Source organism: Salvelinus namaycush, chromosome 21 (genome assembly GCF_016432855.1).
Source record: "Salvelinus namaycush isolate Seneca chromosome 21, SaNama_1.0, whole genome shotgun sequence".
NCBI lineage: Eukaryota > Metazoa > Chordata > Actinopteri > Salmoniformes > Salmonidae > Salvelinus > Salvelinus namaycush.
In genome coordinates this window covers 55,906,149-55,923,161 of record NC_052327.1, presented here as the reverse complement: position 1 = coordinate 55,923,161, position 17,013 = coordinate 55,906,149, and the positions used below count along the sequence as shown (strand labels likewise).

The following is a 17,013-nucleotide window of genomic DNA, read 5'->3' as shown; positions in this document are numbered from 1 at the left end:
AGTAGACCACTCAACAGAGTTCACATAACAGGTATCTTATACAAATCGCATATAATAACATGTATTGTAACCACCGAGGTCCTTCAAAACATTTCAGTGAAATTATCATTGGAATCAAATTTTTGTACAAAACAGCTCCCTAATATTGAGTTGCAACCCCCCCCAACCTTTTCCCCCACCTTAGAACAGCCTCATTTCGTCGGGGCATGGATTCTACAAGGTGTCGAAAGTGTTCCACAGGGATACTGCCCAATGTTGACTTCAATGCTTCCCACAGTTGTGTCCAGTTGGCTGGATGTCCTTTGGGTGGTGGATTATTCTTGATACACACGGGAAACTGTTGAGTGTGAAAAACCCAGAAACATTGCAGTTCTTGACACAAACCGGTGCACCTGGCACCTACTACCATACCCCATTCAAAGGCACCTACATCTTTTATCATGCCCATTCATTCACCCTCTGAATGGCACACATGCCATGTCTCAATTTTCTCAAGGATTAAAACCTTCTTTATCCCTGTGTCCTCCCCTTCATCTACACGGATTGAATTGGATTTAACAGGTGACATCAATAAGGGATCATAGCTTTCACCTGGATTCACCTGGTCAGTCTATGTCGTGGATAGAGAGCAGGTGTTCCTAATGTTTTGTACACTCAGTGTGTACGTGAAAGGATTAAAATATGGACAAATTTAAATAAATAGATCAAATCAAACTTGTTGAAAGAACTAAATTATTCATATATTTTTTTTAAATGTAACACTTGCTTCAATATGGAAACATACACCGTGAAGTAGTAGAGCGTGTTGGTGAGAGAACCTGTTTTACATTCAGATTGAAGTGAGCCATTTCCTTCTGGAGAGTAGAAGTTGGAGATCTTGTTCTCCTTTTTCTTCAGAAGCTACAGTCTTTCTCAGACGTTGTCCTCTGTGACCAGGCAGTAGAAGTTGGAGATCTTGTTCTCCTTTTTCTTCAGAAGCTACAGTCTTTCTCAGATGTTGTCCTCTGTGACCAGGCAGTAGAAGTTGGAGATCTTGTTCTGCTTTTTCTTCAGAAGCTACAGTCTTTCTCAGACGTTGTCCTCTGTAACCAGGCAGTAGAAGTCATTGCGAGCTCCATAATTGCGCGATCCCAGGTCCGATACATCTATATCTGAGTGTTTGGGCTCAGTCAGGGATGCAGGGACCGAGGGAAACATAGGCAGCACAGGAGCTCTGGATGTCAGTGCCTTGTAGACTGGGAGACGAAGGCCTGGAGAGAAAGAGGGAAGAAAACAGAGGGTGAATGAGGAGATTCAGTCATTTGGTTGAAGAAATGTGTGGATCGATGCTGTAGGTCAACAATCTTAGTTCTACGGGGCTTTAGAGTGACTATTATTCTTGATTGACGTTATTTTCAACCTTGGAGAAAGCATCGGGGTGGCAGGTAGCCTAGTGGTTAGTGCATTGGGCAAGTAACCTTTCGGTTAGATCAAATCCCCGAGCTGACAAGGTAAAAATCTGTAGTTCTGCCCCCTGAACAAGGCAGTTAACCCACTGTTCCCTGGTAGGCTGTCATTGTAAATAAGAATTTGTTCTTAACTGACTTGCCTCATTAAAAAAAATAATAATAATAATATCTGTAGCAGCTATAATTAAGATAATGTGTTGTCCATGGCACAGGAGGTTGGTGACACCTTAATTGGGGAGGACAAGCTCGTGGCTGGAGCGGAATTAGTGGAATGGTATCGAATACATGGATTCTGTATGTTTGATGTCATTCCATTTGCTCCGTTCCAGACATTATTATGAGCCGTGCATGAATATGATTACATTACATAACCCAAAATGTAATTGGTCCGGGGATTACAAGGCCAACCAGGTTTGGAGTCAATTCTATTTTAATTGACTTAATTGAAATTGACCCAATCTGAAATGTAATTTGTATTGTAATCCAGCATCAATTGCACCCCACCCTATTGCTAGCCATTCACTTGGTCTTACCCAGGTCTCCTACAGGGTCAGTGTCAGGGCGACAGTCCAGGTAGTCTGGGTTGAGGGTGAGCATGGGGTCCTTATCGTCTTGGAAGAGGGTCTGGGGGTCCCCTGCCGTGTCGCTGTGGAACACAACCCTATGAGGCATGGCCAGGGCCAACTGTTTCCAGAACACTGACGACGGCGGCTGAGGAGACACATAGCACAGTATACAGTCTAGTTAGCCAAAATTATTTTCCAATCGTTTCGTTCTGAACAGAATCATTATTTTGTTCCGTTCCACTGTTCTGACCAGCAAAATAAAGTTCTGAACCGGTTCAAACCCCCCAAAAAGTAACAGTTTAGATCGTTCCTTTCTGTTCATTTTTAAACCTCTGATATCGAAGTTTAGCTCGACATTAAATGCCTTCACTAATGGATAGAGCAGCTTACTATGGAACGGGAAAGCTATGTACATGCATTGGACAGACAAGTGCAACATGCGACTGAAATTTTGCTGTTGAGGAGAGCGCTGGGCATCTTGTTGTGATGACATGCATTATCTGACTCCAAAAAGTTCTGGGACACTGTATAATTCATGGAGAATAAGAGCACCTCCTCCCAGCTGCCCACTGCATTGAGGCTAGGAAACACTGTCACCACTGATAAATCCACGATAATTGAGAATTTCAATTAAGCATTTTTCTACAGCTGGCCATGCTTTCCACCTGGCTACCCCTACCCCTACCCCGGTCAACTGCCCTGTACCCCCCACAGCAACTCGCCCAAGCCTCCCCCATTTCTCCTTCACCCAAATCCAGTTAGCTGATGTTCTGAAAGAGCTGCAAAATCTGGACCCCTACATATCAGCCGGGCTAGACAATCTGGACCCTCTCTTTCTAAAATGATCTGCCGAAATTGTTTCAACCCCTATAACTAGCCTGTTCAACCTCTCTTTCGTATCGTCTGAGATCCCCAAAGATTGGAAAGCTGCCGCGGTCATCCCCCTCTTCAAAGGGGGAGACACTCTAGACCCAAACTGTTACAGACCTATTACTATTCTACCCTGCCTTTCTAAGGTCTTCGAAAGCCAAGTTAACAAACAGATCACCGACCATTTCGAATCCCACCATACCTTCTCCGCTATGCAATCTGGTTTCCGAGCTGGTCATGGGTGCACCTCAGCTACGCTCAAGGTCCTAAACGTCATCATAACCGCCATCGATAAGAGACATTACTGCGCAGCCGTATTCATCGACCTGGCCAAGGCTTTCGACTGTGTCAATCACCACATTCTTATTGGCAGACTCAACAACCTTGGTTTCTCAAATGACTGCCTCGCCTGGTTCACCAACTACTTCTCTGATAGAGTTCAGTGTGTCAAATCGGAGGGCCTGTTGTCCGGGCCTCTGGTAGTCTCTATGGGGGTGCCACAGGGTTCAATTCTCGGGCCGACTCTCTTCTCTGTATACATCAATGATGTCGCTCTTGCTGCTGGTGAGTCTCTGATCCACCTCTATGCAGACGACATCATTCTGTATACTTCTGGCCCTTCTTTGGACACTGTGTTAACAAACCTCCAGACGAGCTTCAATGCCATACAACTCTCCTTCCGTGGCCTCGAACTGCTCTTAAATGCAAATAAAACTAAATGCATGCTCTTCAACCGATCGCTGCCTGCACCTGCCCGCCCGTCCAGCATCACTACTCTGGACGGTTCTGACTTAGAATATGTGGACAACTACAAATACCTAGGTGTCTGGTTAGACTCTAAACTCTCCTTCCAGACTCACATTAGGCATCTCCAATCCCAAAATTAAATCTAGAATCGGCGTCCTATTTCGCAACAAAGCATCCTTCACTCATGCTGCCAAACATACCCTTGTAAAACTGACTATCCTACCGATCCTCGACTTCGGCGATGTCATTTACAAAATAGCCTCCAACACCCTACTCAACAAATTGGATGTGGTCTATCACAGTGCCATCTGTTTTGTCACCAAAGTCCCATATACTACCCACCACTGCGACCCGTACGCTCTCGGTGGCTAGCCCTCGCTTCATACTCGTCGCCAAACCCACTGGCCACAAGTCTTTGCTAGGTAAAGCCCTGCCTTATCTCAGTTCACTGGTCACCATACCAGCACCCACCCGCAGCACGCGCTCCAGCAGGTATATTTCACTGGTCACCCCCAAAGCCAATTCCTCCTTTGGCAGCCTTTCCTTCCAGTTCTCTGCTGCCAATGACTGGAACGAACTGCAAAAATCGCTGAAGCTGGAGACTCTTATCTCCCTCACTAACTTCAAGCACCAGCTGTCAGAGCAGCTCACACCTGCACATAGCCCATCTGTAAATAGCCCATCCAACTACCTCATCCCCATACTGTATTTATTTATTTATTTTGCTCCTTTGCACCCCAGTATCTCTACTTGCACATTCAGCTTCTGCACATCTATCACTCCAGTGATTAATTGCTATATCGTAATTACCTCGCCACTATGGCCTATTTATTGCTTTACCTCCCTTATCTTACCTCATTATATAGACTTTTTTTCCTACTGTATTATTGACTGTATGTTTGTTTATTCCATGTGTAACTCTGTGTTGTTGTACGTGTCGAACTGCTTTGCTTTATCTTGGCCAGGTCACAGTTGTAAATGAGAACTTGTTCTCAACTAGCCTACCTGGCTAAATAAAGGTGAAATAACAATAAAAATACAAGGGTTAGGGTCAAGGCTAGGTTGAATCACCATGGAGTGTGATCCCGACCAGGTGAGCAAGGTGAGTTTGTGTTGGTGTTCTCTGAGTTGCTGGACCACATCGGGTCTCATGAGTTTGACCTGACCCTCCAATGTGATGATGATGATGGGCCTCTGGGACAGCTCCAGCAGGTGCAGAAGGCCCTGTCTGAGAGGGTGGATAACACAGGGATTTTAGCCTGTCTGAGAGGTTGGACAACACAGGGATATTAGCAACTAGCATTAGCAGTCAGCTAGATCATGCTATGGTGAGGGTTTTGTACAGACATCAGTTGCAGTTGTCCTTGTTTTTTACGGACATGGGTAAGCACATAGTGACATTGTAGCATTAGTGGCATTATCATTAGCCTGCTAAGCTAAGAGAGGACCACAGAGACACAACCAGCATTAGCAGTTAGCATGCTGAGCTAAAAGAGGAACGCACAGCGACACAACTAGCATTAGCATTAGCGTTTAGCATGCTAAGCTAAGAGATAGATCAAATTATTTTTTTTACTTAGGCATAATGGTGAGCTATCTGCATACCTACCTAAAGTTGTTACAGCACCAGTCCTGTTCTAGGTAGGCGTGTGACATCACTACGATGAGGCGTCGACAGTGACTAACGTTCATCAGGAACTCAGCAGACGGCTCTGACAGAGGAGAAAAACAAGAAGAGGAAGAAGAAGAGGAAGAGGAGGAAGAGGAAGAAGAAAAAGAGGAAGAGGAAGAAGAAGAGGAAGAAGAAGAAGAGGAAGAAGAAGAAGAAGAGGAAGAAGAGGAAGAGGAAGAAGAAGAGGAAGAAGAAGAGGAAGAAGAAGAGGAAGAAGAGGAAGGAGAAGAAGAGGAAGAAGAAGGGGAGGAAGAAGAAAAAGAGGAAGAAGAAGAAGAAGAGGAAGAAGAGGAAGAGGAAGAAGAAGAGGAAGAAGAGGAAGAAGAAGAAGAAGAGGAAGAAGAGGAAGGAGAAGAAGAGGAAGAAGAAGGGGAGGAAGAAGAAAAAGAGGAAGAAGAAGAAGAGGAAGAAGAAGAAGAGGAAGAAGAAGAAGAGGAAGAGTAAGAAGAAGAAGAGGAAAATACAGTTAACCTGATAATTTTCAGGGAAGACAGGGCAGCAGGTAGCCTACTGGGTTAAGAGCGTTGGGCCAATAGCCTAAAGATCGCTGGTTTGAATCCCCAAGCCAACTATGTGAAACGTCAGCTTGGGGATTGACCAAGGCACTAAACCATAATTGATCCTGTAAATTGCTCCGGATAAGCGTGTCTGCTAAATGGCCAAAATGTTGTTGTTTTTTAAAATGTAAGAATCAAACGGCCTATAGGAGTTACAGAGGGTTATGTTGTGTCATCATTACCACCCCCAGGTAGGATGTTGTTGTCACTGAGGTGTAGCTTATGTCCAGATTTGTTCACCAGGTGAGGTTTGAGGATGAAGTTGACCAACTTTCTGTCGTATTCGTTGTTGACATAGGAGAAGTAGGCATCATGCAGCTTCCCATCTGGTGACAAAAAGAGAGACATTATAACATAGCTTAACTTACCTTTGAGTCATTTAGCAGACACTTTCCCAGAGTGATTAAATATTTGTGCATTCAATTTAGGTAGGTTAGAACAACCTCAATTCAGTGTCACGATCCTGAGTAAACCCTTTTTACAACCACATATGACAATCATTGCAAGTATATAATAATATACAGTATCTTTGATATGTTCAATACATTGTAACCCCCAATACTGCTTGAATATGCTTACAGGTGCCTACAGATGCCTTATCTTAATTTGATCTTCCTGTTGTTGCCGGAATTTTCCTGCAAATCAGGAAATGCAAACGTGTAGTGTAATTGAGGTTTAAAAAGGCTTCTAAAGTTTTTAATAATCAGAATTGATTTGCCCTAATGAAAAATGTCTCCAACCCCTACAAAAAATGTCCATTCATTATAATCCAGATAATAATTCACATTTGCTGTTGCTGCAAGATTATTTTCCTGCTGTAGCAAACTGGCTCAAATTAAGATCCTACATCTGTACAACTAACCATAGCCCACCTACAGCACAAAGTGGGCTCACACTTCCCATCCCAACGTGTTTTAACCACTGCAGTTGGTTAAAACTTGGGCTCCCGAGTGGCGCAGTGGTCTAAGGCACTGCATCTCAGTACTAGAGACGTCACTACAGACCCTGGTTTGATTCCAGGCTGTATCCCAACCCGCCGTGATTGGGAGTCCCATAGGGCGGCGCACAATTGGCCCAGCGTCGTTAGGGTTTGGCCGGGGTAGGCCATCATTGTAAACAAGAATTTGTTCTTAACTGACTTGCCTAGTTAAATAAAGGTTAAAAATTAAAAAATCCTCACTCCTCACCATTGATCTCATAGTCTCCATAGGAGTTCCTGTACCAGAGTTTGATATTGAGACGACACCTGGAGTAGACAACAGCAGCTATAGTCAGGATCAAGAAGAGACTGATGGCTGCCATCACTGATGCTGTGTGGCTGGGGTGGGCTGTGATCACACAAACAGAAACCAACAAGCCTGAGTCATTAATAATCAGCATATAGTATGTATAAACTGGAAGTGGAAGTCAAAGTGTTGTCCATTAGCTTACTCCAATTAGGGGAGGGGTTTAGGGGAACATAATAAAGGAAAATATATTTGTAAAAAATATATATAATATATATATATTTACAAAAAATATATAGAGAGGATTGAAAATGATGCAGATAATTACACTGATGGATGCTACTATCTGCAGTATAAACGCTGAAAATATAAATAAAAAATAGCAGCATATCTGAATTCACCCTGAATCCACCCTGAATCCACCCTGAATCCACCCTGAATCCACCCTGAATCCACCCTGAATCCACCCTGAATCCACCCTGAATCCACCCTGAATTCACTCTGAATCCACCCTGAATTCACCCTGAATCCACCATGAATTCACCCTGAATTCACCATGAATTCACTCTGAATCCACCCTGAATCCACCATGAATTCACCCTGAATCTACCCTGAATCCACCATGAATTCACCCTGAATCTACCCTGAATCTACCCTGAATTCACCCTGAATCCACCCTGAATCCACCCTGAATTCACCCTGAATCCACCCTGAATTCACTCTGAATCCACCCTGAATTCACCCTGATTCCACCCTGAATTCACCCTGAATCCACCCTGAATCCACCCCGAATCCACCCAGCCTCAGTTATCACACATATTAACATTTGAAATAAGTATTGTATGCCCACACTAATCTGTAAGTTGCCTTTGACAACATGTCTGATACAGTATAATGTACAGTCCATAAACCCCCCCTGGTTTCTTACCGGTATTCTGCAGGCTGAAGTCAGCGGAGGTGTTCCTCACCTTACAGGAGTAGAGACCAAAGTCAACCTGCTCTCTAACATGGACCTGCAGCACACTGCTCACAATCATTTGGGATTGGCTGGGAGTCCTGCCAGACAAAAAAATAAAAAGGTGACCTCTGTATTGTAATTGGTTGGACATTGTGTGTGTGGGGGGGGGGCTGAACATGATTTATTATTTAACCTTATTTTATACAAATAAGTCATGAATAGATTGTTATTAGCAACGACAACCTGTAGATCAGTGTACATGTGATCTGGCCAGGTATTAGCAATGACAATCTGTAGATCAGTGTACATGCGATCTGGCCAGGTATTAGCAATGACAATCTGTAGATCAGTGTACATGTGATCTGGCCAGGTATTAGCAATGACAATCTGTAGATCAGTGTACATGTGATCTGGCCAGGTATTAGCAATGACAATCTGTAGATCAGTGTACATGTGATCTGGCCAGGTATTAGCAATGACAACCTGTAGATCAGTGTACTTGCGATCTGGCAAGGTATCGTGACCTCCTGTTGAACTGACCAGGTGGATGTGTTCTGTGGGTAAAGGCTGAGGTTGAGAGGGGTCCCATCTTTGCTCCAGAGCGGTGTCCAGGAGGTAGCGTCACACAGTTGGTCCGTCTGGTTCCAGGACAGCACGGCTGTACAGTTCAGAGCCACAATGGAACCCAGGGTCTCCCACACCTCGGACTGCCCCCCACTGGGCAACTGAAACTCTGGGGCTTGGGTGCACAGGGATTCTGCATGAATTGAATGAATGAACACATTTAACAAACTGAAAATAATATAACATTTCTCCAGCTAAGTGAAATTCACAATTCCCCAAGCCACTGCAATATTTTACATTCCAATCATTCAGCAGACACTCTTATCCAGAGCAACTTACAATCAGTGCATTCAACTAAAGTAGGTAACACAAGCACATCACGATCACTGGAAGCTTCTTCCACAGACATGATCAAAATCAGTGCTAGTAAGAATAAAGAAAGAACCCTGCTATGGTTACTGACTGATTGACTGACTGATTGACTGACTGACTGACCGGTTACTGACTGATTGACTGACTGACTGACTGGTTGACTGACTGACTGACTGATTGACTGGTTGACTGAATAGTTGACTGACTGACTGACTGACTGACTATCTGACTGACTGATTGACTGACTGACTGAATAGTTGACTGACTGACTGAATAGTTGACTGACTGACTGACTGACTGATTGACTGACGGACTGACTGACTGACTGAATAGTTGACTGACTGACTGAATAGTTGACTGACTGACTGATTGACTGACGGACTGACTGACTGACTTACTGAATGACTGACTGACTGCCTGACTGACTGCCTGACTGACTGCCTGGCTGAATAGTTGACTGACTGACTGATTGACTGACTAACTGACCGACCGACCGACCGACCGACCGACTGACTGACTGACTGAATGACTGAATTAATAGTTGATTGACTGACTGACTGACTGAATGACTGAATTAATAGTTGATTGACTGACTGACTGACTGACTGACTGAACAGTTGACTGACTGACTGACTAACTGACTGCACGACCTAAAAACAATAGGGCCCTTTCATCTCCCCAGCCCAATCTTGTAAAACTGATCCAGCCAACTCGGCAGGCACACTGACTGAAACAAACCTCTTCTCTACAGGTGTAGAAAATGCAAATTAACTTCCTCCCCCCCACCCCAAAGCATATGAAACTAACTCTTAGAGGCACAACAATAGGTTATGAGTTGGCTAGGAACGACAATAGCTTCTGAGTTGGCTAGGAACGATAATAGTTTACAGAGTTGGCTAGGATCAACAATAGTTTACGGAGTTGGCTAGGAACAACAATAGTTTACAGAGTTGGCTAGGAACGACAATAGTTTACAGAGTTGGCTAGGAACGACAATAGTTTACAGAGTTGGCTAGGAACGACAATAGTTTATGAGTTGGCTAGGAACGACAATAGTTTATGAGTTGGCTAGGAACGACAATAGTTTACAGAGTTGGATAGGAACGACAATAGTTTACAGAGTTGGATAGGAACGACAATAGTTTACAGAGTTGGCTAGGAACGACAATAGTTTACAGAGTTGGCTAGGAACGACAATAGTTTACAGAGTTGGATAGGAACGACAATAGTTTACGGAGTTGGCTAGGAACGACAATAGTTTACAGAGTTGGCTAGGAACAACAATAGTTTACAGAGTTGGCTAGGAACGACAATAGTTTACAGAGTTGGCTAGGAACGACAATAGTTTACAGAGTTGGCTAGGAACAACAATAGTTTACAGAGTTGGCTAGGAACGACAATAGTTTACAGAGTTGGCTAGGAACGACAATAGTTTACAGAGTTGGCTAGGAACGACAATAGTTTACAGAGTTGGCTAGGAACGACAATAGTTTACAGAGTTGGCTAGGAACGACAATAGTTTACAGAGTTGGCTAGGAACGACAATAGCTTATGAGTTGGCTAGGAACGACAATAGCTTCTGAGTTGGCTAGGAACGACAATAGTTTACAGAGTTGGCTAGGAACGACAATAGTTTACAGAGTTGGCTAGGAACAACAATAGTTTACAGAGTTGGCTAGGAACGACAATAGTTTACAGAGTTGGCTAGGAACGACAATAGTTTACAGAGTTGGCTAGAAACAACAATAGTTTACAGAGTTGGCTAGAAACAACAATAGTTTACAGAGTTGGCTAGGAACGACAATAGTAGGTAGGTAGGTAGGTAGGTAGGTAGGTAGGTAGGTAGGTAGGTAGGTAGGTAGGTAGGTAGGTAGGTAGGTAGGTAGGTAGGTAGGTAGGTAGGTAGGTAGGGAGGTAGGGAGGTAGATAGGTAGGTAGGTAGGTAGGTAGGTAGGTAGGTAGGTAGGTAGGTAGGTAGGTAGGTAGGTAGGTAGGTAGGTAGGTAGGTAGGTAGGTAGGTAGGTAGATAGGTAGGTAGGTAGGTAGGTAGGTAGGTAGGTAGGTAGGTAGGTAGGTAGGTAGGTAGGTAGGTAGGTAGGTAGGTAGGTAGGTAGGTAGGTAGGTAGGTAACAGTTTATAATCCTACTTTCCCCAATGTTACATCTGATGCATTTGCTACTCAGCGATTTGCTATTCCGCAAAGTACCCATTTGTCCCATGAGTGAGCTGAGCTGCAAGTAAAAAAAACTGGGTGAAAAAGCAAACAAGTTCACCTTCACGTTCCATTAAGTTGACCTGTTCCAGTCACTGTGTAACCAGCAACAATACTGCCCACCTGCTCTGTTGAGTCATAAAGTACTGTTTATAGTCATGGATTACTGTTTATAGACGCTAGTCCTAAATGCCACCCTAGTCCCTACATAGTGCACTACTTTGACCAGGGCCCTATAGAACCCTATTCCCTATTTATAGTGCACTACTTTAGACCAGAGCCCTATAGAACCCTATTCCCTATTATAGTCCACTACTTTAGACCAGGGCCCTATAGAACCCTATTCCCTATATAGTGCACTACTTTAGACCAGAGCCCTATAGAACCCTATTCTCTATATAGTGCACTACTTTGACCAGGACCCAATAGAACCCTATTCCCTAATAGTGCACTACTTTAGACCAGGGCTCATAACCTGGACAATAGGGTACCATGTTGAACACTATATGCAAAACATTTGCTCAGAACTTGCCTCTGTGCTTTAATTAACAAGTGACGGTGTAATTTACAGTAATTTGCTTATTCCATTACATTTTCATAAGAAAGAGTCCCACACATTGGTCTTACTGGAGAGTCATGACGTACAGATCCAGTACCATAGATCTTATTATTTAGAAAGTACAGTCAATCCAGGAGAAGATTATGGCTATACCTTTTCATTTAAAGTGCGTTGGTGTCCCTGGCTCAAACTGAATGCATGTACATTCTCTATGACAAAACACTAACATAATCCTCCTCTGTTTCCCCTCCTGTTCCAGAACAGAGCTGTTTGGATAATAAGGGAGAGAAGGGGCCATATGGGTTTAAAGAGCAGGGAGAGAAGGGCCAAGTGGGTTTAAAGAGCAGGTGTTCTAGAAGGGAGAGAAGGGGCCAAATGGGTTTAAAGAGGAGGTGTTCTAGAAGGGAGAGAAGGGGCCATATGGGTTTAAAGAGCAGGGAGAGAAGGGGCCAAATGGGTTTAAAGAGCAGGGAGAGAAGGGGCCAAATGGGTTTAAAGAGCAGGGAGAGAAGGGGCCAAATGGGTTTAAAGAGCAGGGAGAGAAGGGGCCAAATGGGTTGAAAGAGCAGGGAGAGAAGGGGCCATATGGGTTTAAAGAGCAGGTGTTCTAGAAGGGAGAGAAGGGGCCATATGGGTTTAAAGAGCAGGGAGAGAAGGGGCCAAATGGGTTGAAAGAGCAGGGAGAGAAGGGGCCATATGGGTTTAAAGAGCAGGTGTTCTAGAAGGGGGAGAAGGGGCCATATGGGTTGAAAGAGCAGGTGTTCCATAAGGGAGAGAAGGGGCCTTATGGGTTGAAAGAGCAGGTGTTCTAGAAGGGAGAGAAGGGGCCATATGGGTTTAAAGAGCAGGGAGAGAAGGGGCCATATGGGTTTAAAGAGCAGGGAGAGAAGGGGCCAAATGGGTTTAAAGAGCAGGGAGAGAAGGGGCCATATGGGTTTAAAGAGCAGGGAGAGAAGGGGCCAAATGGGTTGAAAGAGCAGGGAGAGAAGGGGCCATATGGGTTGAAAGAGCAGGGAGAGAATGGGCCAAATGGGTTTAAAGAGCAGGGAGAGAAGGGGCCAAATGGGTTGAAAGAGCAGGGAGAGAAGGGGCCATATGGGTTGAAAGAGCAGGGAGAGAAGGGGCCATATGGGTTGAAAGAGCAGGTGTTCTAGAAGGGAGAGAATGGGCCATATGGGTTGAAAGAGGAGGTGTTCTAGAAGAGCGAGAAGGGGCCATATGGGTTTAAAGAGGAGGTGTTCTAGAAGAGAGAGAAGGGGCCATATGGGTTTAAAGAGCAGGGAGAGAATGGGCCATATGGGTTTAAAGAGGAGGTGTTCTAGAAGAGAGAGAAGGGGCCATATGGGTTGAAAGAGCAGGGAGAGAAGGGGCCATATGGGTTGAAAGAGCAGGGAGAGAAGGGGCCATATGGGTTTAAAGAGCAGGGAGAGAAGGGGCCATATGGGTTTAAAGAGCAGGTGTTCTAGAAGGGAGAGAAGGGGCCATATGGGTTTAAAGAGCAGGGAGAGAAGGGGCCATATGGGTTTAAAGAGCAGGTGTTCCATAAGGGAGAGAAGGGGCCATATGGGTTGAAAGAGCAGGTGTTCCATACGGGAGAGAAGGGGCCATATGGGTTTAAAGAGCAGGTGTTCTAGAAGGGAGAGAAGGGGCCATATGGGTTTAAAGAGCAGGTGTTCTAGAAGGGAGAGAAGGGGCCATATGGGTTGAAAGAGCAGGTGTTCTAGAAGGGAGAGAAGGGGCCATATGGGTTTAAAGAACAGGACATACAGTCAGTTCTTTAGTTCTATAAATCCTTGTTTTTCAGTCTCCTCTGATTTCTTTTGACAACTTCAAATCAAACAGAAATGAATACAGGACAACCATAGAGTAGTTCTATAACAGCCCTAAAACACCACTGTTAGCAGACAACCATCGAGTATTGATTTGGTTTAGATTTTGAGTAGTTCTATAAAGCCCTAAAAACACCACTGTTAGCAGACAACCATCGAGTATTGATTTGGTTTAGATTTTGAGTAGTTCTATAACAGCCCTAAAACACCACTGTTAGCAGACAACCATCGAGTATTGATTTGGTTTAGATTTTGAGTAGTTCTATAAAGCCCTAAAAACACCACTGTTAGCAGACAACCATCGAGTATTGATTTGGTTTAGATTTTGAGTAGTTCTATAGCAGCCCTAAAAACACCACTGTTAGCAGACAACCATCGAGTATTGATTTGGTTTAGATTTTGAGTAGTTCTATAGCAGCCCTAAAACACCACTGTTAGCAGTTTGAAATAAAATAAAAACTGGTCATTAATTTATCTGCAAGCATACTTACTACTGCCATAAAGAGCAACATCAGATCCCTTTAGTATCAGCAACCTTTAACTATTTAATCCCCACAGCAGAAAAAGCAACAGGAGTACAGAGATGTCCCCCCTCACTGTCTGTTAGTAGGTACTACTACAAAGACCAGTGTGTCAACATATTCAGATATGGTAATGAGCAGGCTAGCTAAGAGGCCCTGGAGGAACTCCTTAGGATCGGATTCATCTGCTGTACACACAACAGTGTTTCATTTGAGCCGCACCGTTTCGTTTCCCGGAACACATTTGCCAAGAACAGGTGCTGTGCTGAAAATCTCTCCACTCCCAGAATCCCCCCCCCCCCCCCCCCCCCCCTTTCGCGTGAACCACGCACGCACTCAATTCTTCATTGCTGCGACTTGCTTGCTAGTTGAGATTTCTGATCACGTTAGGCTGCGTTTCATTTTTTTTTTTTTTTATATCGGTTTGATCGCGGAGGGGAGGCACTAGTAACGTCTGTAGTTTTTGGGGTTTGGCTATTTGGCTATACACACATACATTAATTATTAATTTCGGTTGCCTATTCTGACATGAAGTTTGTTCTATAGAGGTCGTTCTATAGAGGTCACGCGAACTGTTTGCGATGTAAAACAAATTATAATAAAATAAATCAGAATTAATTCAAGTTGCCTCCTCTGTAATTGTCCTTCCAACTAAAAAAAAAAGGTAATGTGAAAACGTGCCTGATATTGTAAGAATTGATTCGTGGTTGGACCGCCCCGGGTGTATGACGCAGCCGATACCAACGCGTGACCACTGGCCGTTACCGGGGGTGAAAGAGAAACGCGCGCTTTCGATAGATTCAAGACAAGGTCGTTTTCATTGATCTCAGATTCTCGGGTGGTCAGGTTGTCAAAGTAGCCTGTCATTTCGATCATTTGTAAGGTATTACAATATATTCTGCTAAAATCTCCAGTCATCTAATATGATGTAGAATTACATGAAATGCGTGTGCAGCTTCTGTTAGCGCTTCTACACTACTGTTCTGTACCAAGTTAGGATAATTATTTATTTATTTTTTATTTCACCTTTATTCAACCAGGTCGGCCAGTTGAGAACAAGTTCTCATTTACAACTGCGACCTGGCCAAGATAAAGCAAAGCAGTGCGACAAAAACAACAACACAGAGTTACACGTGGAATAAACAAACATACAGTCAATAATACAGTAGAAAAAATGGCGTGAGGAGGTAAGGCAATAAATAGGCCATAGTAGCGAAGTAATTACAATTTAGCAGATTAACACTGGAGTGATAGATGAGCAGATGATGATGTGCAAGTAGAAATACTGGGGTGCAAAAGAGCTCTAAAGGAAATGGATGCAAAGCTTTATTATAAAAGGTGCTGTTGTTTTCCTGAGGTTCCGGTACCTCAGAGCCTCGCAGGTCACCCCCATTTCCGGAACCTTCCAATTGACAAATTAAGCACTGCACATACACACAAACACACACTCTGTTTTAACATTCTGTATATGATTTATTATTAACATGATGTAGCACGGAGCTGTATATCCGGGTACAAAGTCCAGATTGGAACAATTGTCGTAGTGTCCGACTGGACTAGAGAAGTCATGACTGAATGACACTGAACGGATGCAGTGTTAAGAGCAGACAGATCTGTACTTGTCATTGATTGGATGTCTCTTGTCCAACTGATTGGCAACTGTCTCTTATCTTGAAATTCTATTTATTTTAATGAGTAATGTATCTTTAAACAGAGATAGCCTGTTCGTTCGCCATTATGATGCAAGAAGCCGTCACTTTCGTTCGTTTCCTATTGGTGATAAACAACCTGTGCAAAGAATTCCAAACGACACTGCTACATAATGCTTATACCGTCTATACTAATGGAATTTGCTAGAAACTCAAATAATATTCTTCAGCACAATAACGCCCCTCTCGCGCTTTATGCACGAGAGCACGCGGTAAAGTTGATAAATTAGAGCCCCCCCCCCCCCGAAAAAGTCACATTTTATGATCAATAAAATAACATACAATTTAATCAGTTTTCCGTTTAATCGATTAAACAATATTGTCAATAGATTAAATGACGGAATATAATCTTACCTCCAGCACACACCGACATCCTGTTCAGAACTAAAGTACATGTCAGAATGAAAGCCAACTGGTTAGAAGTCATTTGTAAAGTAAAATCGTTCACTTTCATTCTTATTCCGAGTTTTCAATCGAAAGGCACACGCTATGGTCCTAGGATTATATCGTATCATCCAGCCCCAGTGGATAAAACATTATAGAATTATAGTTAAATAAAAAAGAATAACTCCCAAAGCTTGACTCGGTTCAACTGCTCGAAGGACTTCTGTGTACGGGCGGTCACGTGACGTCTCACCTGTTCAAGTCAACTTTCAAGAAGTAGGCTTTCTGCTTAGTCTACTGGTCGCAAATGTACTCGCAACATGCTAAAAGTGAACAGGGTTTTTTTTAAATACAAGAGTCATACCAAGCGAGTTTAAAAATCCAACTGTAGGCTTCACACACTGTAATACACGACTTTGCCCCTATCCACACAGGTACCTGCAGTAAAACGTTACGTAGGTAGGTTGTAATGTGGGTCATTGGTAGTACTTTTTTTTTTTTTAAAGTATGTCGCTTTTTTAGAACTAAAATAAATGTCTTGCTAATAGTGATACAATAATTTGGTGGGAGCTTAACTTGTCCTATTTCACATGTACAAGTGTGTTTTATACACGTGTGAATTGGAAATGTGCCTTCTTCATATCCCAACTCCCCCTGAGACACCTTCAGAGAGTGGGGTCACGGCCAGGGTCAGCCATTATCCCAACTCCCCCTGAGACACCCTCAGAGAGTGGGGTCACGGCCGGGGTCAGCCATTATCCCAACTCCCCCTGAGACACCTTCAGAGAGTGGGGTCACGGCCAGGGTCAGCCATTATCC

The 17,013-nt window shown here is 43.7% G+C and overlaps 1 protein-coding gene across 2 annotated transcripts; it reads right to left on the bottom strand.

Moving 5' to 3' along the window:
* Window positions 1-718: 718 nt before the first annotated feature.
* On the bottom strand, window positions 719-16,441 carry sigirr (single immunoglobulin and toll-interleukin 1 receptor (TIR) domain). 2 transcript variants are annotated; one of them, XM_039017939.1, is made up of 9 exons: window positions 16,165-16,441; window positions 8,585-8,801; window positions 8,015-8,142; window positions 7,048-7,188; window positions 6,043-6,186; window positions 5,241-5,343; window positions 4,703-4,859; window positions 1,982-2,159; window positions 719-1,250 (listed from the first exon to the last, which is right to left on the bottom strand). In XM_039017939.1, exons 1-9 carry the CDS (start codon window positions 16,262-16,264, stop codon window positions 1,069-1,071), a joined length of 1,350 nt encoding a protein of 449 aa, XP_038873867.1. In that variant the 5' UTR covers window positions 16,265-16,441; the 3' UTR covers window positions 719-1,068. The 2 variants fall into 2 exon arrangements, with proteins under 2 accessions (XP_038873867.1, XP_038873868.1); XM_039017940.1 differs by lacking the exon at window positions 16,165-16,441 and adding an exon at window positions 14,324-14,360.
* Between the last annotated feature and the right edge of the window lie 572 nt (window positions 16,442-17,013).